Source organism: Brienomyrus brachyistius, chromosome 17 (genome assembly GCF_023856365.1).
Source record: "Brienomyrus brachyistius isolate T26 chromosome 17, BBRACH_0.4, whole genome shotgun sequence".
In the NCBI taxonomy this organism is placed as follows: domain Eukaryota; kingdom Metazoa; phylum Chordata; class Actinopteri; order Osteoglossiformes; family Mormyridae; genus Brienomyrus; species Brienomyrus brachyistius.
In genome coordinates this window covers 18,064,585-18,088,101 of record NC_064549.1, presented here as the reverse complement: position 1 = coordinate 18,088,101, position 23,517 = coordinate 18,064,585, and the positions used below count along the sequence as shown (strand labels likewise).

Below are 23,517 nucleotides of genomic sequence, written 5' to 3'. Positions count from 1 at the left end.
TTTTTGCTATGCGACATATTGGCGTGATTGGTTTCTGCTTTACAGTCTCACTGATGTAATCATGATTTGAAATACTATTGAAATCATGTTCCCGCATAATGTTTTGTCACTTTTGAGTTACCGTCATTGTTATGGAAATGTTGTCATATTATTTATGTGCTAATGGCTGGAATGCAGTTTTGGTTGCATCCATACTTTCATTTGTTACATGTATGATAATGTCTGGAATGCAGTTTCGGTTTATTGTTGTCGTGATTATTGTAATCAGATATTTTTGGCAACATCCACACAGACGCAGATGGATCTGTACGTGTATAAAAGCAGTTCCAAATTGTATTTACAAAAAATCCACGTTTATTGTGTGCATGTGTGTTTCTGGCTTTACTTGAGATTGCACTCCTGCATCCAGTTTTGTATGTGAGAAATTTTGTGGCATGACCTTAGCGTGTGTATTTATGCATATTTTTTCTGTTTATTATACAGTTCACCTTTTCCGAAGCGACGACGCACGTCCCCTGCATCATGGAATTCTGAAGATGATGCTGATGTGGGTCCACCTGCCTTGATGTTCAGGCCTGCCCGACCACCTGGAGTGCAGGTGAGTTCAGCGGATCGTCACACACCACTGGATTTATTCAAGATATTTTTCAGTATGGATGCTGTGAAGACACTCTGCAGGAATACCAACCGACGTGCCGTCATGCATGTTGCTGAAGGAAAGAAGTATAAATGGACTGATGTCTGTGTCGATTAATTTTATAGGTACATTGGACTTGTTTTTTACATGGCTATGGTGAAGTTAGACCACATGTCATATATATTCATAGATTCTCCCATCGAAAGTCATGAGTAGGGACAGGTACAGGACAATTTCATGGAACGTTCACATGAAGGATCCTGATGAAGACCCTGCAAATGACCAGAAGCGTGGGACACCACAGCATGACAAATTGTTCTGGTTGAAGCCTCTCATGACCACGATACAGGATGCTTGTAAAGCCTTCTATCAGCCACGCAGGAGCCTTGCTGTGGATGAAGGAATGGTAGCAACCAAGGCAAAGACTGTGATGACTCAGTATACGAAGGCAAAACCTACCAAGTGGGGATTCAAACTGTTTGTTCTTGCGGACTCTAGCAACGCATATACAGTAGATTTTTCTGTGTACACGGGAAAGAATGACTTCCGGTCAGGGCAAGGACTTTCATATGACAGTGTAATGTCACTTATGAATCGTAACTACCTGGGATGTGGATATCACGTGTATATGGACAATTTCTACACTAGCCCAAAGCTTTTGACGGACCTGGCCTCACAAAGTGTTGGTACTTGCGGGACATACAGAGACAACAGGAGGGCTGTCCCAACCCTACATCAAATGCTATGTCCAAGAAGTCTGCTAGAGGAACATTCAGGTGGATCCGGGATGGTCCAACAATTTTTGTGAAGTGGATGGATACACGAGAGGTTTCTGTCTGCTCCACTATCCACAGTGATTACAAAGGGGATGAAGTACAGAGAAGATTGAAATCCGACGATGGAACCTGGACTACAAAGACTTTTCCTTGTCCTTCTCCAGTTGTAGAGTACAACAGTCATATGGGTGGTATTGACCTCTCAGATCAACATTCAATATTATTCAGAGCAACACAAAAGTATGAAATGGTATAGAAAACTGTTTTTGCATTTCCTAGACATTGCTGCCACTAATTCCTACATCTTACACAAAGAGCTGTCGGCTTTAGTACAGCAGAAGCCTATGTCGTACAAGGATTTCATAGAGGAGCTTTTTGTGGAGCTGTGTGGCTGCGCAAAGAAGTGTCCACGACAAGATCATTCCGAACATGTACCAGTACCAGTGAACCCGGTGCACCAAGATGTCGGCAAAGTGGCATTGTATGGTCGCAGGACTTGTATGCTATGCAGAGCAGATGGCAAGAGGCAGAACATTCCCTGGAAGTGTCAGACGTGTGATGTTCCACTCTGCCTACAGCTTACAAGGAACTGTTTTCAAGAGAGGCACAAGAAACAAGTCAAGGATGTAAGTCAGGATGGCCGAGCGGTCTGAGGTGCTGTATTTAGGTCACAGTCTCCTCTGGAGGCGTGGGTTTGAATCCCATTTCTAACAAATACTTCTGTGAGCAATGGTGACTTAATAGTTAAGAAGTGCACTCGTAATTGAAAGATTGCAGATTTGAATCCTCGACCAGCAAGGCACCACTGAGGTACCCTGAGCAAGGTACCGCTCCCAAGCACTGCTCCCCGGGCACTGAATTAGCTGCCCCCTGCTATGTCACATTGGCACATATGGGTTAAATGCAGAGAACACATTTTGTTGTTGTGCAGTGTGCTGTGGTGTGTCAATAATGACAATTAATCAATAAATTCTTAAAGAAACTGTGAATGTGAAAATTGCTTCCCCATGTATGTAGTTTGTTTGGTGTGTGTATGTGCAGTTACATTGCCTGTGTCTATAAAACTACATTGTAAACTGACTTCAATTTTGCAATAAATGTTTCTAAAACTGAAATGGTTCTCTTGTTTTCTTTGAGTCTTGGAGGTGAGGAGAGGTGTGAATAGCTTGGCCTCTAGAAGGGGGTGGGGAGGAGCCAGGTGTGAATGGCTCATGCGTACACATGAGGGCTCCTACATATTCAATGAGAGGAGGCCAGAAATAGAGACATGAGTTAGGTTTTCCTTATTTATTTATTCAACTGAATGTTGCAACTACACCATTTAGTCATTTTTATGTAGCCAAGACTATGGTGATCAGTTATCTGGGATCAAAACAAACTGCCACCATTGCTTACTATGTACTTTTATAATGTTTCTGCAAACGTTCCAAACTGCATTTTGCAATGTCTATACTTTGATGTCAAATTACAAATCATTAATCTGACATATTTACAAAGTACAATTAAGGTGAGTTTAATGCCAAAACAGATAAAGAAATAATTTATTTGCCATGAATTAAGTTTATGATTGAATGAAATGTGTGACCATGCCCCAGTCAGTGAAAGTGTGTTCCCTGTGCCTAGACCCCAGAGGGTGCAGAGGCTCCACTCAGGACGCGGACAAACCTCAATTGTTCATTGGCTGGGGAAAAGTAACAGTGAGTCAGAAAGAGGTCAGACCGAGGATTGAATATAAATATTTTTTCTAACTTAAGATCAGAATGATAACAAGAATAGCTTGTAGATTTGAAGAACGGCTAACTGAGAAAGTCCAGGATATGTGATTCCTAACTACAGGATTATAAAGACTCCCAGCTGGCTACAAACTAAAATAAAATATATTGAAATGCCAAATACTGTCACGATCGGTGCGGAACCTTGCGGCGATCGTGCGGGCAGGTGGCCAAGGACTGGGCACACAGGCAGGAATCAGGGCAAACTAGGGGTTTATTCAGGGAACAGGCAGCAGGATACATTGAACCACAACATAACCACAATGACGGACAAGGGTTACCAGCAAGACTAGGACTTAAATAGACAAGACTGATCAAAATAATCGGAGACAGCTGTGGACGATCAGGGAAGCACACGTGGGTAATCAGGGGGCGTGGCACACACGAGGAGTGTACGAGCCGGGCATGACAGAACCCCCCTCCAAAGGCGTGCTTCTCCGGGCGCGCCTCAGAGGAGGCGACGGACGGGACGAGGGAAATGGGACCTGGAACAGAAGAACAAAACTGTTAACGGGGCACAGGAAACAGGACCGAGATACAAAACATGGCGAGAGACAGTATGTAGGACAGAATCTGACAAAGGACTGGGAAGGCAGACAGACAGAGCAGAAAGGGAGAAACAGAGGGCACAGGCAGGACAAAAGGACCAGGAGTGCTTGGAGGGAACACCGGGGGATGAGGAGCAGAGAAAGGCAGAACAAAGGGATGAGGAGCAAACGAAGGAGGGACGAATAAAGGAGAGTAGGGAGAGAAGGAGGGTGAACTAAGGGGAGTGCGAGGGAGCCCCAGCGGGCGACGGGAGGCAGCCGGAGGGGCTGCAGGCGGCTGGGAGGCCAGAGCAGGAGGGGACCTCGGAACGACTGAGGAGGCAGGGCGAGGGACAGACAGAGGGGACGAGAAGGGAGTCAGAGGGGACCCTGGCGAGAGCAAGGAGAGGGGGGGAGCTGCAGCAGTCGGCGACGTCCTTCGACGAGCCAGAGCGGGAGGACCCGCAGGCGACCGACGAGGTGCGGGCGGAGGGAGTGAGGCAGGGTGACGAGGTTGTGGAGGGGGACCCGCAGACAACTGCCAACCCGGGGGGCCAGGACCCGCAGGCACCGACCGAGCCTTAGCGCCGGCGAGGGAGGGCGAGCCAGGGGGCAGGGTGGGAGGGCAAGCCAGGGGGCAGGGTGGGACACAGACATATGGCCCCTTGGTAGGGGTCGAGTTCGCCGGGGTGAGGGCCGAAGAGTCATTAGAAGGGTCCCCGAGGGGTCCCATTCCAGCTCCTCTACCTCCAAGGAGGGAGGAGCGGCGGTTGGACTGTCCGGGACCTTCTCGGGGACTAGGGCAGAAGGGACAGGAGTGGGGTTAGGATCAGGAGTCACATGGGGTACCGTCCCTAGAGGCAGAGGGAGCGCCTGCTCGGGATGCGCAGGCGGCGGATCCGCGGGTAGCGGTGGCTGCTCGGGATGCTCGGGCGGCGGATCCGCGGGTAGCGGCGGATCCGCGGGTAGCGGCGGCTGCTCGGGTGGCGGCGGCTGCTCGGGTGGCGGCTGCACGGGCGCTGGAGCCGCGGGCAGAGGCGGCTGCACGGGCGCTGGAGCCGCAGGCAGCGAGACTGGCAAGTCCTGAGTGGGTGAGACGGCCGCGGCCCTTTTAGGGTTGCGGGGCACACGGGGAATAGCCTCTCTCACCGCTCTAATCCCTCCCCAATTGGCGCCCAACTGAGCCACACACTGCCCTCATGGGCAGGTTTGCAGTCATACATATAGGAAGGGGCTCAGAGCACAGCCCTGTGGTGTTCCAGTATTCAGTGTGAGGAGGAGGAGGAGTGCTTATCCATGAACACTGTTTAAGATGAAGTGAGGCACAAACACCATCAAACTGATTGCCTTTTTTAATCTCCTTTAATCTGAACTGAAACAAAGCCAAAAACAACACTGAAGAAAAAATCTACTGAACAGCAACACATTATAACTCTGTGCTTCATCTTAAAAGAACAGCTTAGCACTAGCCACATTTGTGGATTATGCCACAGTCATTCTGTGTTCCCCTGTTATGGGGTGTCAGGCAGTGGGTGTGATAGCATGGTGGCATTACCCAGTGCAGACTTCATTGGATCCAGGAGGAACAATGCAGATTCTATCCTGGTCAAAGAAAGTTGGACGAAGGTGGACTTTATGAATGGGGTGTGGGATGTCTTGTTATTGCCCATTAGGTCCTTGTATAACCGGAGCAGGAGTTTCTGTTGCATTGCAAGCAGTAAGACAAACTAGTTCCCAGTGGGTGCTGTACACCTGACCGGGAACAAGTTCATTATATTTATGGACAGCATTTCTAGGTATAGCCAAAGGGAAGAGGGGGTCTGGTTCGGTGACCTCAGGATCATATCCTTGCTCATTGCTTTTTGCAGATCATGTGGTCCTTGTTGAGGAATTCTACCCCCTGATGCCAGTGTGTGATGTGATTGACCGCTGGAGGGCTCCGGTCAGAGAGCACTGAGTCATTAGGCAGAGTTAAGAACTTTACTACGTAGCAGGTTACAATTCCCACATAAAAGATGGAGCACTCAAGGGACAGGATTGACACGTGGACTGAACTGAAGACTGAATTCTCTATAACAAACAAACAGAATAAAGACATTGAGGCATATGGCACTGTTACAACAACACATTCAGCACTGAAGCACAAATCACTATAATTAGAACTATGCAGTATCTATACAAACAGCCTATATCCCTTAACTTATACAATCATTAACAAACTCAGCCATTCATTTGGACATCAGTATAATTAACACTAAATGCGTCCAACCGTCGAACGCAGCCGGGTTATATTTACTCACCAGGTGAACTCGCGACTAGCTCTTATACAACTTTATAAATTCCGCTAACCCATGTAAACATCGCACAGGCAATCACGTAACATTCATATAATTCGAACATTAAATGCTTACATCAGCAGTGACTCACTAGAGCTATAGAGATAGAAAGAAAATGGCAACCTCCGTTTTACCCGACAACCTTCGTTTACCCGACAACCTCCGTTTTACCCGACAACATTCCGTTTTACTCGGCAGCCTCTAACTAACATATGCTGCCGTAAAAGCCCCATAACGAATCAATACAATTATCAGAACAAGAGTCTCAAATCGAAAGAATTCACAACAGTCCTATTGGTTTCATCTGGCTGTGACCTGCAGCATGCACTGCGGCTGTGTGCAGCTGAGTGTAAAGTGGGCAGAATGAGGATCAAGTCTGAGGTCAAGGTTCTCAACCAGAGAAGGGTGGATTGCCCTGTCATTGAACAGATTCAGTTCAACTAATCTTTCCTCTAAAACCAGGAATCATTCTTGTAGCCCTACGTTGAACCTTTCCCAAAGCAGCAATGTCCTTTTTAAGGTATGGTGACAAAACCTGCACAATATTCTAGGTGAGGTCTTACCGATGAATTGCATAATCGTAGCATCACCTCCTGACTTAAACTCCACACACCTAGAGATGTAACCCAACATCCTATTGACCTTTTTAATTGCTTCCCTACACTGGTGAGAGTGGGACATGGAAGCATCAAGATACACACCGAGGTTTTTCTCATAATCAGCCACCTTTATTTTAGTGGAACCCATAAAATATCTGTACTTTATATTTCTGCTCCCTGCATAGATTATTTTACATTTATTTACATTAAATGTCATCTGCCAGGTATCAGCCCAGTCCCTAATTGAATCAAGATCCCACTGGAGTCTCTCTGCTGCTAGATCAGTATCTGCTACAGCATCCACCATGGTATTGTCTGCAAATTTAACCAGTTTACTGTATGTATTGATGTCAATATCATTAATGTAAATTAGGAACAATAATGGTCCTAAAATTTAACCCTGCATTACCTCACTATGAACGCAGGCCCTGGATACAGAAAAGGCATTTTACAGGGGTGAATGTGAATATTTATTGTTTTGGAAAGGTTTTGTTTTGGTAATCACTTTATCACAAGGATTTAGCTTTTATAGTCTGCACCAAAAACATCTGTTCTTACAAACCAGGTATAGTCTCAGTACTTTATGCTGATGAGAGGCACTTGACAGGGTTTCCCACTTAGTCCCTTGCTATTGAATATGGCTATTGAACTCTTATATACCAAATTTAAGGAAACACCCTTGATTCACAGATATGTTCTGGATAACAGATATGTTCTGGATAACTGAATAAAGTCAGGAGGAAAAGGGCTCTGTTCCACAAATGGAAAATAACTAATGATTTCAAAATAAAGCAGGAGTATCTAAGTTTACAGGTTGAGTTAAAAAAATAACATTAGGCTTGCAAAGAGGAATGTAGAAAGGAAGATTGCATTGGGGATTGGCATTAAAAGTTTCTTCCAACAGTTTAGCTCCAAAAGAGCTCCCAAAGCTGAAATCACAAATTTGCAGGGGGTGTAGTAGACAAATTCCAATTTCTACCCTTGTGCCACTACACATGCACATGACATATACTGCAACACATCCTATGTTCTTGTATCTTCAAAAGTATAACATCAGTTACATAGTGCATTTTCAACAACACTGCAGGCCAAATATTGAACATCAGCACACATAAGGACCAATTTCCATTCTGGACCAATGTCAAACCACATTGTCAAGCAGGTGCCAAACAGTCATGGAAACATTTGCCTACCAGTAGCTTCTCTGGAGGTGGTCAGTAAGTCAAGTCCATCCCAACAACAAGCAACCAGGGCCCTTTCACCAAGCTTGCTGCTCAACAGTCCATTTCTTTTCCCTCCAGTGGATTTTGGGAGAACACTATCCACTTCCTCTTCTTTCCTTCCTTCTTCAGAATAAAAGCCACTTTACACTTCAAAACAAAAGTCTCTAAGTGGCTATCCCTGCCCCTCCCAGATCTGGCAGCACAGTACGTATGCTTGTAATGCGCTATTTGCATGCCACTTTGGACAAGATCATTTGCTAAATAAAAATAAATGTAAATGAAATGAAAAAGAGATGGCATGTATAGATCATCACTGAACAGCATGCCAAAGTGGATTTCCAAGTCAGCATGGGAGTAACTTTCCCATGCATGCTGCCATAAGAATACATGGAGTTCTACACCACCACACTTCACTTGGACCATACAACAGTGCACATCTTCTTATTTTCCTTGAGAATTTGCCAAGAATTCTCATTACAGCACAAACAAGATATATCCATGTCAAAGACCATCAGATTCACTACACAATTATCTGGGACAATGTCAGTTTTCATGAGGTGGTAGACATTCAAGCTTGGATCCAGAATCACCAGAGTTTCTCTGTGTTACACTTTCCACCACATTTCCCCCATAGGGTTGGAAAATGTCTGATCAGAGTCCTCATGGGCAGGTGTCCCTACTTCAAGCCATAGAGAAGCCATGTAATGACATCAGGACAGAAGATTGCCAGAGGGGATAAGGCATTTCAGGATATTTTTCCAGTGTTGGTCAAACTGAGATGAAAGTGAATATCATGCATAGAACGTCAATTTAAGTTTTATATTCTCAACCGTTATGAATGTTTCAGTCTACAGCAGTGGTTCTCAATCAGGAGGCCTCCGCAAGGACTGAGGAGGCTCACATAGTTCATTTGAAAAAGAGTAGAAAAAAAAACTACATTGCTTAAGCTTGGGCTGGGTGGTAGCCCATATCAAATTTTTACGGTATTATATTTTTTCAAAACAAGATATAGGATGACACAATACTGTTTATATCCATATACTTTTAATGTGTGTTAAAAATCTTAAATAAAGCCCTAATTTTAATAGAAACCAATAGTATTCCTTCCTGGTTGTAAACAGCGCCAGTGGTCAGTTGTGACACATATAAATCATTCAGTTAGAGGCACCTCATGGGGAAGTTGATGGAGGGGAACGACAAGGAGTCATTATCATTAGGGGTGGCGAGTGGCTCAGATAGCTAAGTCCCTGTATCAGTAACCAGATGACTTCTGCTTGGAGTCCTGGCCTTGGCAGAACTGCAGCATGTCTGTGGGCCTTTCAGCAAGGCCCTTAACCCTCAGCTCCAGGGGCACTGCACATTAGCTAACCCTGCACTATGACCCCCAAGCTTGTACTTGTATAAATAAAAGCTTGTTTGTTTTGTTACTTGGTTCATTTGAAAACATTATTTTAAAATACCATACTTTGTAATATTTGTTTAATTTCGTTGAAGGCTAATACCATAAAATGAGGGTATTTTCAGTTATTAATAGCAGGTTTAATGGTTGTCAGGCTTCTAACTTTAGAGCCATTTGCCAGATAAGCTCTATTAATTAAAAACTCCATTAATGTTATGATTCTAGTATGCCCCCTTGTGGAGACATAATACAAATGCATACAATAGAATTAAACAAGGTTGCTTAATTATTGAATTAAATTTTTATATAACGCCTTGCACAACAGAGTCACCTCAGGGTGCTTTACATGGGTGTATTGTGATCAATTACATCATCATCAAGACAGAATACAAAAACAGGAAAAAGTGAAGACAAAAAAAAATGAAAGAAAACCAGATATGTGCCACCCTGGGCACCATCCAGACATGTGGAAAGGAAGGCAGACAGCATGAGTGATCAGAACATAACATATAAATCTCCCCCCCCCCACACACTCACTTACTTTTAAACTTTAAACTCAATAATAAGTATTATTTTACACCATAAAGCAAACCATCTGGTACACACAGATTTGCAGACCTCCTAAACACTTTTTGTATAACCTTGAACACAGTTATCATCAGAATACAGTTAGCGTCATGCTGTCATTCAGAAAGCACTACCATTGAATACTCCTGTAACTGCAATAAAGCACACATGCACACAGCTGTAATAATTTAGTGACATGGCTCCAAAGGTGCAATCGACCATTGAGAAAACAGCAATGCAGTTTGAATACATACTGTAAAAAGGAACAAAAGACGAACTACAGGAAGAGGTAATGAGAAATATTTAGGTGGTCAAGTGTTACGGTGAGACATGATAAACGAGGGATGAACCACATAGCGGCTCATAATCAGGGTTTATTACACAAAACAGAACAAAGGGAGAACCTGAAAACAAAGGATGACAAGGGGTCAATACAAGTAGGTGTGTTAGAGTGTATCTGTGTATTTTATCATATTATTATCCTCCTATATGTGTACGTGCAACCCTTAACAACTAACCCATGGCCCAGAAAGGGTTGCAGACAAGATGTCCTCACAGGGGCCTACCAGATTGTGACGCAGGAATAAGAGACCTTGAGAAAGGAAACAGATTCTGTCAACATAGCAGGGGGCCCACCTTGAGATATGTAATGCTTTGTATTAACCCTGTTTCACGGAGGCCTCACACAGCATTGACTAGTTAAAGACAAGACCCATGTAACCCCTCCCCTACCCTATAAATAAAGAAGCCAAGGGACTGTCCTGTGTGACACTCAACAGAGGCGCAGATACTGTCTGTTGCACCTGAAGTGGGCACCCTTGCGCAAGTGAAACAGAAAGACGTGTGCTGTCTCGATTATTCCTGGGTCCTAGAAGTGGAAGTGTGTGAGTAGTAAGCTGCGGCGCTTCCTCACACAGGAGATTGTAGGAGTGAAAGCTACGGCGCTTTCTCCAACATAACTAGATTGTAGGAGTGAAAGCTACGGCGTTTTCTCCTAACATAAATTGGTCCTTCGAGCCGGATCCGGAGAGAGATACCAGAGGGCGCCGACCAGTCCGCCGACGAACGACACCGAAAGCTGTCGACAGTCTCGCTCATAGGGAGTGAGTGAAAGACCTGCGACGTGAATTCGCCACAGGCCGGTGGTTAGAACTGTTCCCTGACGGCTGGGGTGGCGCCTGACGGGTCCCCGGACAAGAACTAGAACCACTTCGTCATAAAGGAAGGACCAGGTGAGAAGCACGACGCTGCAGCAGGGAAAGCGGGTGTGAGTTGAGAGGGCAGTAGCGGCCCCATACACCCGGCCTAGGTGCAACAACATACTGGTGACCAAGGGAAAAAGGACGGGTTTCACCCCTGAAAACTGACACCGCTGTCTCTTTAGAGGACAGTAGAAGGCCGTGCCAGTGTCCTCCCGAGGTCTCATGCCAGGGACTTGCACTTAGGGGTTATTATTTTTTGTATATAAAAAACAATGGGGCAAAGTCAAAGCAAGGTAGAATTAGCGGGTGATGAGAAATTCATGGAAAGGTATAAGGAGGGGGCAGGAATAATAAGCAACCAAAAATGGCGGAAAAAGCATGGGTTTTCAGGAACCCTGAGTACAGAAAATATTCTGAGATTACAGACAGAATTGAAATTAGAAATGATGTCCGGCCGCTGTACAGGCAAGGACAAAGTACAGAAAAGACGAGAATATGTCTTATCCGATGTTTGGTTAGAACAAAGCAAACTCCGTGATATAGCCAGAAAAAAGAAACAGGAAAAGAAAAAGGAGACGCTGCAAGCGGCCCTTGTTAACATAGACGAGGAAACACCGCCGTCTGCTCCCCCGCAGACACCAGCGGACGGCCCACCAGTACTACAGCATCCCCCACCATAGCATAACATGCCAGACCCCCCACTTCCTGCTGTGCGGGGAGCTGAAGGAGGGAGTGCAAGGCCACACCAAACGAGAGCGACAGACCCGCATTTACGAATGCGAATAAATCCCGAGAATAAAAAAAAACACAATGGTACCGTTCGGATTCCGAGGATGAATCTGAACTGCTTGCTCCCATGGTAGAAGTTGCAAACCCCCGTATAGCCCCTGGCGAAGGAGGCCAAGCCTCACCAGCAACAATATTAGTATACCGCCCCTGGACAGCGGAAGATAGGGCTGCTGCCCTAAAAGGCATTCCACCCATAGAGGATGGAGTACCTGAATTCTGGTCCGCCATGACTGAGTTGCAGGTCAGTTTTCACCTAAATGGAAGAGAGCTGTTCCGCTGTTTTAGACAATTACTTAATCATAAATGGGGCCGGGTGGCTGGAGACTTTACTGGACAAGGAGCAAACAATTTGCCCCTCGGTCACGATGACCCACAATTACAACTAGCATTGGGCGACTTGAGACAGAGACTAGAAACAACATTTACAAGACGAGTTGATTATGGGAGAATAGCCCAATGTATGCAAAAGGAAGGCGAAGAGCCAGAGGATTTCTTGGACAGGGTACGCCCGTTGTTCAGGACAAACTCTGGGATTCCTCATGGGGAGGACGAGAACGGGGTGTAACAACAACAATTAAAACGGGCTTTCCTAGCAGGGTTAAAACCTGAATTAAAGAAGTATATTGATAAATACTGGGTCCATCAAAACACAGGTACAGGGCAGCAAGCCGTTGAGTATGCCCAACACGCTCAGAAAGCTAAAAAAAAAAATAAAAATAAATAAACTAAACCAGAAGCAACATTCGTAGCCCGAGGAGATCAAATAGTGGCGTATGCAAAACTGAAATACAGGAACAGACAAAACCTCGCGCTGATATTGCACTAACTCCAATTCCAAGCGCCGTAACCTTATTTGTCGATGGCTCTGCAGCCAAAGACAGATACGGGGAAAATAAGGTTGGATACGCAGTTGTGACTAAAGACAAAGTAATAGAGGCAGGAGCCTTACCATCCACATGCTCAGCCCAAGCAGCAGAATTATATGCTGTAATCAGAGCCTGTGAAATACATGAAGGACAGGAGATTACAATATATACGGACAGTCAATACGTGTTCTCTGCAGTGCACCACCACGCAGCAGTGTGGAAAAACAGAGGGTTTAAAAGTTCTCAAGGAACAACCTTGACACGCAGCACTTCTACTTCGATTGTTAGACGTTGTACAAAAACCAAAGACACTCGCGTTATGTAAATGCAAAGCACACCAGACTGATAATTCAGAGGAAACGAAAGGCAATGCGTTGCTGACCAAGCCGCAAAGGCAGCAGCCCAGCAAACGCCAGAAAAAACAGAGAAGGGGTTATTCCTTATAGAACAAGATGTACTATATGATGCACAACAACAAGCTCCTACGTCAGAGAAAGACAAGTGGATTTCGCGAGGAGCCACACAAGCGAAAGACCTATTCAAGTTAGACGGAAAACCTATCTTACCCCGCAGCCTGTATAAAACCGCCGCGGTTGTGAGTCATGGGGTAACCCATGTCTCAACAGGAGGGATGGTACATATAATACAACAACATTTTTACACTATAAATTTTTCCAATTTTGCAAAAAACTACTGTAGAGCATGCCTTATATGTTGTAAACATAATGCGCAGGGCAATCTAAGACCCAAACGAGGCCAATTCCCTAACCCTACACAACCGTTTCAGGCAATACATATGGACTTTGTGGAATTAACATGGTCAAAGGGAGTGAAATACTGCCTAGTGATAATAGACACTTTTTCAAAGTGGGTGGAGATATACCCAGTAAAACATTGCGATGCAATCACAGTTGCCAAATGCCTGGTGTCCCACTGCTCATTCTGCCCTTACCAGACGCCTCATTCGCGGAGTAACAGTGGAAGTCCGCTACAAAGGCACGAAGAAACAATAGGTTTTCGTTGTCTCAACCCGGTGAAGAAAACAGCTGAACTGTACTCCTTTAGGATGGCTCTGGTAGGGTGTCCATGGTGGGCTAAGGGAATATTAGGAAGTCTTTTCTGTCTTATGGTAATGTTGATTCTATGGCTGGTACCAGACACTGAGGTGCAGGAGAAGAAAAGGTGGACTCCGGACGGAGTGCACCTCACTAGCATAAAAGGAGACGAAACCCATCCATTCCTACGGAACTATTGGTATCGATATGTATATGATGTGGTATCCAATAAGAATTTGACTAACTGCTACAAAGGCAAATGGTGATAGAGAATCGCATGGCGCTAGATCTTCTCACTGCAGCGCAGGGAGGAGTGTGTGTATTGTTGAACCAAACCTGTTGTACATACATTCCTGACAATGTGCATTCACCCAACATGACTAAGGCAATGCAAAGGCTGAAGGACTTGTAAATTGCTATGACCACCGACACAAGGACGCAGAACGACTATTGGATGTCCTGGTTCACTACCGGGGCTTGGTGGTCCATATTACTCAAATTGAGTATACCATTTTTTGCATTCTTTGTGATGTTCTTCTGTTGTTGTATCACAGTGATACCTTGTTTTCGTATAATGATTAATTCTGCCCTGAGCTCTGCTTTCCGAGCCCAGGAGAATATGTTTTTGTCCCTCACCCAAAACATGGAAACAGATGCAGATGAAGAGGAGCAGGGGTGGATGCATGACGCACCATGACGGACGGGCCGAAATCCTCACCGGCATGGCCCAGTCCCGAAGTTTAGAGATGCTACACCCTTGTCTCTTTTTATATCACAGCAAATGTATAATTAACATGATAAACAGGAGGGACTGTTAGAGTGTATCTGTGTATTTTATCATATTATTATCCTCCTATATGTGTACGTGCAACCCTTAACAACTAACCCATGGCCCAGAAAGGGTTGCAGACAAGATGTCCTCACAGGGGCCTACCAGATTGTGACGCAGGAATAAGAGACCTTGAGAAAGGAAACAGATTCTGTCAACATAGCAGGGGGCCCACCTTGAGATATGTAATGCTTTGTATTAACCCTGTTTCACGGAGGCCTCACACAGCATTGACTAGTTAAAGACAAGACCCATGTAACCCCTCCCCTACCCTATAAATAAAGAAGCCAAGGGACTGTCCTGTGTGACACTCAACAGAGGCGCAGATACTGTCTGTTGCACCTGAAGTGGGCACCCTTGCGCAAGTGAAACAGAAAGACGTGTGCTGTCTCGATTATTCCTGGGTCCTAGAAGTGGAAGTGTGTGAGTAGTAAGCTGCGGCGCTTCCTCACACAGGAGATTGTAGGAGTGAAAGCTACGGCGCTTTCTCCAACATAACTAGATTGTAGGAGTGAAAGCTACGGCGCTTTCTCCTAACAAGGTGAGAACAAGAACTAAACTATAACTAAAAGTGAACTAATACTAAACATACAGCTAGAAGACATGGGGCTTCAAACAAAGAGCAGAACATATAAAATGCAGGAACTAACACATTGACAACCATAATGACCAGCTGAAGAAACAACTGGCTAACAAGTAATAGGTATGGGCTGCTACAAACTAGTGGCAATGAGGAGCAGATGGGGTCAATCAACAGATACAGAGTGGTCCAAACACCAAGGAAAACTAAAACAAGAAAAAACTGAACATACTATACAAACAGGGAACATGGAGCAAAAACAAGCGGCTGTAACTGAAATACACAAATACATGATAAACCAAGAAAAAAACACAAAATAAATGTTCTATCTATCTAATATATATATATATATATATATATATATATATATATATATATATATATATATAAACAATAACATATACCATCATAAATTTATGCTTTGATTTCAGTTGCTTGAAATATTCAATGAATAACCATAAATGGTTCATCTCTGTGTGTTTTCTTCCATTATTTTTAAATTATAAAGATATAGTCTTTCATAAATTTTTTTTTTATTATATATATATATATATATATATATATATATATATATATATATATACATACATATATATATATACATACATACATATACACATATATACACATATATACACACATACACACACACACACACATATATATATAAACACACATACATATATAAAAATACCCGCTTAAATAGTTGAGCATATTTATGGTACAGATCTTGTCTATGAAATATGAGAGCAAAAAAAGCAAAAATAAAATAAGTCATATATTAATCGTAATCGAGGTAAAATGTTCTGTTTATCGTGATACTGATTTGAGGTCATATCACCCAGCAATGGCTGACCGCTTAGCCCATTAAGCCAAGCAGTGGCCAAAAGAATTGAGAAACACTATGAGTGAAGAACACAGGATGGCCAGCGACACTTGCTGGCCAAAGAGAGAACAGACATAACAAAGGAGCAGGGCATGCACCGAACCTGACAGTCAAAGGAGACGAAGAAGAGGAGAAAAACATAAAATAAAGATTAAAGATTGTGATTTTAATAGTATAACATAATATGAATTAAAATTAACTTGTAAAGCAATCTGGAAAATGAAAGTGTGTGCAAAAGTTGCTATCAAATCAAAATGCTATGCTGATATCTCATTACAGCAGAGATTACCTCTTTTCGGAGATATAGACACATAGCAAAAGGGCTCAAAACGCAAAAATCTTGATCTGCCTGTGGACATAAAAAGTCCTTGATGAAAAACTGCCTGGCTTGCTTGAAGAAAGATATTACAGCTGGAAGACTTGGATGAAATATCCAGCTAACTTTACCAGTCACTGGATAGAAAAAAAATCTGCTTTATGAACAATTTTGCTGTGTTTTTTTTTACCCCAATAGATGGTGCTCCCTGTTCATAAAAGGGCACAAATTATGCCCCAAAGCAAATCAAGGGCACCATTTAGTGGAGTCAAAAAGTACAGCAAACGGTGCAGGAAGCATCATTTTGTCCATCACAACTCACTCCTTTTCGAGAGTAATGTACCAACTTCTCCTTGATTGCTCTAAGCCCTGTTTGAAAACAGCATACCTGAAACATAACCTACTCCAGAGTAACCTACTTTTAAAGACTCAAGTGTGACACAAATTCACATCTAAAAAAAAAACAAGTCATTAATCACAGTTTTTTGTTATAGACTATGATTTTTCAAAGTCACTATTCGCAAGACAGAAACTAGATTCTTTTTGGGATTATTTTTTCTTCTATTCATTATTATTATTTTTGTTGTTTTTATTACTCTTCTTTTTGGGACCATTTATGGCTAACTTTTTTCCCTCTCGCCTCAATCACGGTACAAATGGAAAAACATGTTAGACGCACTCCTGCTCACTCCAAACGTAATTCTACCAGTTTCTCCTCCTTTTCCCCAGTGCATCACTCCACGAAAGGACTACTGCTTCGGAAGCCTAATGGAGTCTCTGCCATGTCTGTATACCCTACCTGAGATCGTGTATCCAATTCACTGCTTCCTGTTTGGTGCTGGAGAGAGCTCACCTATTGGTTGCTGACAATGTCCACTAGTGATGGGACATACAATACAGAACTTCAGAGATTTCCTTGTCAAAGTGATGCCCAGCAACTCAAAGCTGGGAGTCGGAGCTTGCTTCATTTATGCAATATCACGTGACCGATGACATCCGATTCATCCTGAGCTGTCAGGGGTGTTGACATGCTGCCGCCTCTTCGAAACTGAAAATGGCAAGAGGCGATCCTCAAATGTTTTGAAATAGTCTGAGCTAATGTCTCCCAATAAGGTGAATGAATATTGAAATGGCAAAATACGAAATTAGTTATTAATTTTTATAATTATTATTAGTGTAATTGCTTGTTCAATGAGCCAATTCTCACCTGCCATGGGGGAGGCTGGCTTTCCATTCTCTTGTTTTACTGTAAGTCACTTTGAATAAAAGCATAATGAATAAATGTAAATTATATTCATATTATTTACCATTATTGTATTGGCCAAGTTTGCCTTGCTCCAAACATCTATTATACGGCAATAACACATCCTCAATGTGCTAAATATCTTCATTGCCCCCATGAGACTGTCAAGCTACAACCCAAGTCGCCAACACCTCATTGTTTCTCTCCCCAGTCTCCCACCTCTCCAGTTTAAAAACTCCCCTCTAAACTGCAATAAGTGAAAACTGTGACAGGCATCGCAGCACCTAATTGGCAGCAGGTTAACAACAATTAATGTGTTCGTCCCAGATCCAACACAATATTTTATTGTAAATACATAGACTGAAAATACATACAAGTTAACCGAAATGTTTAGTATAACACAGTCTGACCCTGCTGTCATACCAGCCACATTATTCATTTGATGCAAATGCATATACTTCATTCTCAGATTGTTCGAAGCGCTGTCGAACCCCACTTAGGGTCTCTATGTTGGGAAAAAAAGGTTTGAAGACTCAAAATACATTCTGGCACTTTACTAGGAATGCCAGAAAGCTTCATGAAGCTTCATCAGCCCATCATTCATGTTCACCTCACTTACAGCCATGCTTCAATGATCAATGTTGAAATCAATCAAAACATGTCAGTTTCGTATAATATATTCATTTTCAATCTTGAGCAAAATGTAAAATCTAGTGATTACCAATGAAACAATTGCTACACATATTCTATTAAAGATCTAATGCATTTTATACTACTGCAGTAAATCATCAGTAAAATGGATTTGTGCACTGGAAAACTACCCAGAACAAAATTCACTGAAATGTTCACCTAGAATCCTATATGAAAAAGATGGTGGGGGCATTGCTCAGAAAGGTTAGACAAATACTAACAGACCCCAACCTTGTGCCCTGTGCATCCTGGGATAGATATCCAGTGCAGGATAGCAATCAGCTAAGTTTTTATAAAAAGATGAATGAATTCCCATTTCATCTAACCAAAGAGATTTTATATAATTATTAAGAAAACCATAGCTTTATACCCTGTAATACATACACTTACACTTCAGAAAAACACATTGAATATCTGCTCAGTTAATTGAATTTTCTATACATCTGTACCTTAACTGGCTCTTTGTGTGTATGTTTGTGCCCGTGACATACTTTCTGTATAGCAGATAGGGCTGTGCGATATGACCAAAATCTCATATTCGATAAAGATATATATCACGACTGCACCTTCAATTTATGGATTTTTTTTCTACAGATCAGCTGTGGTAGGAATTGCAGGACAAAATCTGCAAATAAAAAGGAGCAAGGTCATAAATGTAAGGCGATCCACAAATATGCAAAATACTTTTCACGAGTACAAATCACTCCATAATTTTAGCGAATATGATTTTACACAATACAAATAAAAATAAATATATTTTATAGTGATGTATTTCTGATCAGCTGTGATATACGGAGCCCCTGAGACATCTAGGTGGGAAAATATTTTTTGAAAGGTTTGCGTTCCCTCACATAAATCAAGTTTAAACCTTAACGCCAAAAAGCTAGTTATATATGCAGTTTTCCGGCTAATATCTTTCAATGTTTGTAATATATTTGTTTGTATGTGTGCACTTCATGTTCAATAGCCTAACTGTCTTGCTTAAAGTCACTGGCGGTGAATGAACACAGTGCAATTATTAATAAATAAGTATAAAACACTTAATATTAAAGTCACATGGTGTATATTGTCCTCCATAGTTTAATTCATAAAGCACACTTTACAAGACATGCCTATATTATTTAGGTTTATCCATACCGTCACCTTGCAGCAAATAGCAAGTATAATGGGATCACAAAATTGCGAGGGAAGTGAACACAACCTGTCACAAAGAGACTGTAGTTATGTTTGCAATGAACAATATGTAAAAGGAATCTCCTGCGATAACACCATATTGTTGGTGTAATAAAGTTTTACAGTAAAACAGATGCTGCCTCTTGGATATATATTTGTTCTCTGCAGTGATGCAGCCCCTGAGTAATTTTGTCTTTGTTGTAATTTTTTATGTAACAGTACCTCTTGTAGACGTGTGTCATTTTTAATTTCAGGTTGTAAGAAAAATGAACCAGATTCCAGTACCAATTACATGCATGGTACACCATCCGGGCCTAAAGCCTGTCTAAATGAATATATCCTACAGAACATCCACAACATTTTACAACAAGTTTTAGAAAATGTCCACAGCTGGCAATTTTTGTTTGCTATCGATGTTAACTGCAATACCTTTTCCGGTTGGATGATGGAAGCACCGCTGAAGTATGTGGCTGTTGATATTTGTAGGTTGCCAACTCGGGTACTTCCAACAGTGGGCTGGCTCCCCCACTGTCTGGAGTAATTGCAGTTTGGACAACGCTGAGTGAATGCCACGTAAGTCCCCATTCTTCATCACTGGAAATCACAGTCTCTCTTACACACTGGACAGTTTTCAAACAGCTGTCTGAGGCAGATTTCAAAAGCAATATATTTCGTGTCACTGCACATGGCCCATGTCTCACACCTAACATAAAACAAAACGAACAATAAATTTTTGCTTCCCAAATACCCCCCTCCCCAAACTCTAATGGATAATAATAGTAATCCACAGCCAATAAACAAAACTTACGATATGTCAGATTCCTTTGCAAGTACAGAATCTCCAGGGTTGTAAGTCGAGTCCAGAGGCTCTTCTTTGACTTCAGCGGAAGTCTCTCCTTCCTCCTCCTCCAGTCTAGATCTCTTGATAGGTTGCAACCCTGAACCCTTTATTGATCTAGAGGCCAGTGGTAAATCTGGGTAATGGGAAGTAGGTCTGGTGCCAACACTGTCAAAAGACACAATTGTCTGGATGCCTGTTAATAAAAGGAAAAATAAATATTTTTCTGCGGTAACATAATACCAAACCGTGAGCCTGAGACAAGTCAAATGTAATAATAATAATAATTTTAGAAAACTATAAGCACTACTTCCTACAGTCCACATAACAGTATTTATTTAATATACCGCAATTTTGGGTACTTTATCTCAAATACAAAAACCATCTTAATGCCTTATACCTTTGCTTCTCATGTGCGCTTCCTTCAGTGTTCCCCTGGACAACTGTGTGCCTACTGATTTCCGCTTTGCAAATGCTACAGATTGTGTTCCCACGGAAGCAGTCTGTGGAGGGTCCGTTTGGCACTGGACATGTTGAAATCTGGTTGTAGTGGAGTCTTGTTGGGTACCGGGGTCCTGCTGTGATGTACTCTAACATAAAGGGGCAAATTACGTTAATTAATTTTGTATCAGAGGAAAACATTTAGGAAATCGTCGAACACCACTGTACCCTGTGAAAGTAACAGACCACACACGCAAATAAACATGCATACGCGCTTAAAATGTCTCTGCCGAGTTGTTTCGGCTGCAAAGAGCTTCATGCCCGTCGCAGCACTGCACTAAAGTGAGAACTACCATTTCATGATTATTTCTAAAGCAATGTATTCCTCGAAAGGGATAAATTATACGAAGATTACGACTGAAGAAGGTTTAGATTGACTAGACAGAAAATTCGCATGCTTTCTTCTAAGGAAACGCTTTTGTTTTGTTTCTTTTTGGGGACAGTTCATTGTAATATCCGATGGTTTCCAAGCTGCTCGTGAACGGACACAGGATTCTCGACAGGAAGGCAGAAATCTGCGTAATACCGTGGTAATAGAAACTTAGCTGAATAGCAGAAGCTTACAGCGGAATGTGACCATAACATTACAGCTTGTAATCATAAATCCACTTCCACACTTGAACACTCGTAGTAACTACCTTATTTGTTTAAAACACCAGAAATTCACAAATAATAATGCATACTTACAGGTTGTGAACCTGTGTCTCCCGTCGGACCACATACAGTTGGAACTGCCCCGTTCTTCATTACTAACAACTGCGAAAATCCAGCGTCGAATTGCTTTCGGTTTTTAAAGCAGTCCTCTGTAAAGTGTCGAGCACACAGTGAGACATTTGGAACCGTGGAGGGAACAGTGGCAAAAATGAATTTCAACCACCGAGTTCTTTGTGGTTCTGCCTTTGGCAGAACATACAAAGGACACTTCTGCTCGCAGAGCAGAATACAGCGTCTTCTCGACATGTCTCAAACAACTCCTAGGTTGCGGTCAAATATTATGTCCTGTGTCCCTTTCCTAGTCACTTTTCCTTAATCTCGATGGAAACGTCATGAAATGAAGGAAAGGTGTGCAGTAAAAGTCATAAGAACCTAGAAAAAATTAATAGCGGTGCTAACAAAATCGGACTGTGCTAGACTACACAACTATGCGACGGCGAATGTTATTGACGTGGCTCCGTCGTGTAAAACTACAATATTCCGAAACTGAACTACAAAAAGGCCGTTTAACCACGTGCATGCTTATCGTGTTACTTCACGCTCACTATATTTATATACCGTGGACAACACGGTGAAAAATATTACTACATTACCAAAGTTGGAATTTAACTATTAAAAGGAACATAGGCTACAGTTCCCGTAACTGAAACGAAACGACTGTCACATAGAGAATAGTTGCTCACGCTCACCTTCCTGTTCACACATTTATCGAGATGCATCTCAGTATGAAAATAATAGTTAAATTATGGAAGATAAGTATAATATGTACCCCATACTAAAGGAGATAAAGGAAATAGTGAAGCAACAATCCTTGACATTTTAGAGAATTCGAACAGCTCTTGTTATATCTGCCACTTAGACACTTCCGGGTTATTTCACCGACTACTCAATTGCAGCCATGCTTCCATTTTAGTAGTTTCTGTAGGTGGTGGGTTGTGTGTGGGCGTGGCAAGTTTACAGGCAGATGATCAATAAGGATTGTTTACGAGGCGACCTCGCAATAACACAGAAATAAGTGTTGGAATTCCAACTAAGTGTTTCTGGCAGATGGTTTTGATGGTGAAAGTTGCTTTACTTACGACGTTCTGGGTTATGGCCAGCAAGTCATAAAGCAGTTCTGTAGGAGATGACACGATCTGAATAGTTCCACTGTGAAGTGATTTAGGTTAGACTGGATTTTCTGCTCAGCTTCCCTCATGCTTAACCCATGGTTGATAACATGGTCTACAACAGCATTGTTCCCCAGGTATAGTTAAAGATACATCCATCCATCCATTTTCCAAACTGCTTATACTATTGGGTCGCGGGGGGTCCGGAGCCTATCCCGGAAGCAATGGGCACGAGGCAGGGAACAACCCAGGATGGGGGTCCAGCCCATCGCAGGGCACACTCACACACCATTCACTCACACATGAACTCCTACAGGCAATTTAGCAAGTCCAGTTAGCCTCAGCATGTCTTTGAACTGTGGGGGGAAACCGGAGTACCCGGAGGAAACCCCATGATGACATGGGGAGAACATGCAAACTCCACACACATGTAACCCAGGCGGAGACTCGAACCTGGGTCCCAGAGGTGTGAGGCAACAGTGCTAACCACTGCACCACCATGCCGCCCCGAAAGATACATCACAATGTATTTTAAAATAAGATACTGTCATGCCCGGCTCGTCCGTTTCTCATGTGTCCGTTCCATGCCCCCTGATTATCCACGTATGCTTCCCCGATCTTGCCCATCTGTGTCCTATTATTTTTGCCCAGTCTTGTCTATTTCAGTCCATGTCTTGCCCTGCTTGTTGTCGGTCATTGAGGTCAGCTGTTGTCTCATGTACCTGGTCCCCATAATAAACCCCTAGTTTCCCCATCTTTCGCCTGCCTGCCTCATCCTTGCCTGCTTCCTGCTCACCTGTCTGCCCCTCGCTACCCGCGAACCCTGACAGAATGACGGACCCAAGAAAAGAAACTCTGCAGCAGACCGAGGACCGGTGTCTCGGTCTGCT

General features: G+C 42.9%; 1 protein-coding gene across 8 annotated transcripts; it reads right to left on the bottom strand.

Moving 5' to 3' along the window:
- Window positions 1–3,381: 3,381 nt before the first annotated feature.
- LOC125712391 (uncharacterized) lies at window positions 3,382–22,358 on the bottom strand. Of its 8 annotated transcripts, none has more exons than XM_048982409.1 (6): window positions 22,208–22,358; window positions 21,492–21,607; window positions 20,704–20,893; window positions 20,274–20,499; window positions 19,895–20,059; window positions 3,382–4,795 (listed from the first exon to the last, which is right to left on the bottom strand). In XM_048982409.1, exons 1-6 carry the CDS (start codon window positions 22,221–22,223, stop codon window positions 4,567–4,569), a joined length of 942 nt encoding a protein of 313 aa, XP_048838366.1. In that variant the 5' UTR covers window positions 22,224–22,358; the 3' UTR covers window positions 3,382–4,566. The 8 variants fall into 8 exon arrangements, 6 of the variants coding, with proteins under 6 accessions (XP_048838366.1, XP_048838365.1, XP_048838368.1 ...); XM_048982412.1 differs by lacking the exons at window positions 3,382–4,795; window positions 22,208–22,358 and adding exons at window positions 17,216–17,407; window positions 17,567–17,615 and having other exon boundaries at window positions 21,492–22,059; XR_007383292.1 differs by lacking the exons at window positions 3,382–4,795; window positions 22,208–22,358 and adding exons at window positions 17,912–18,175; window positions 18,261–18,917 and having other exon boundaries at window positions 21,492–22,066.
- Window positions 22,359–23,517: the final 1,159 nt, after the last annotated feature.

Bases quoted from the DNA above. Each gene is read 5' to 3' on its own strand.
- LOC125712391 (XM_048982408.1), bottom strand. From the start codon at position 21,764: ATGTCGAGAAGACGCTGTATTCTGCTCTGCGAGCAGAAGTGTCCTTTG. The intron at 20,060-20,273 runs GTAAGTTTTGTT...TGTGATTTCCAG, and splicing joins GCAAAGGAATCTGACATATC to TGATGAAGAATGGGGACTTA. The intron at 4,796-19,894 runs GTATTGCAGTTA...TCACCCACTCAG, and splicing joins CCATCATCCAACCGGAAAAG to GACTTGCCAGTCTCGCTGCC.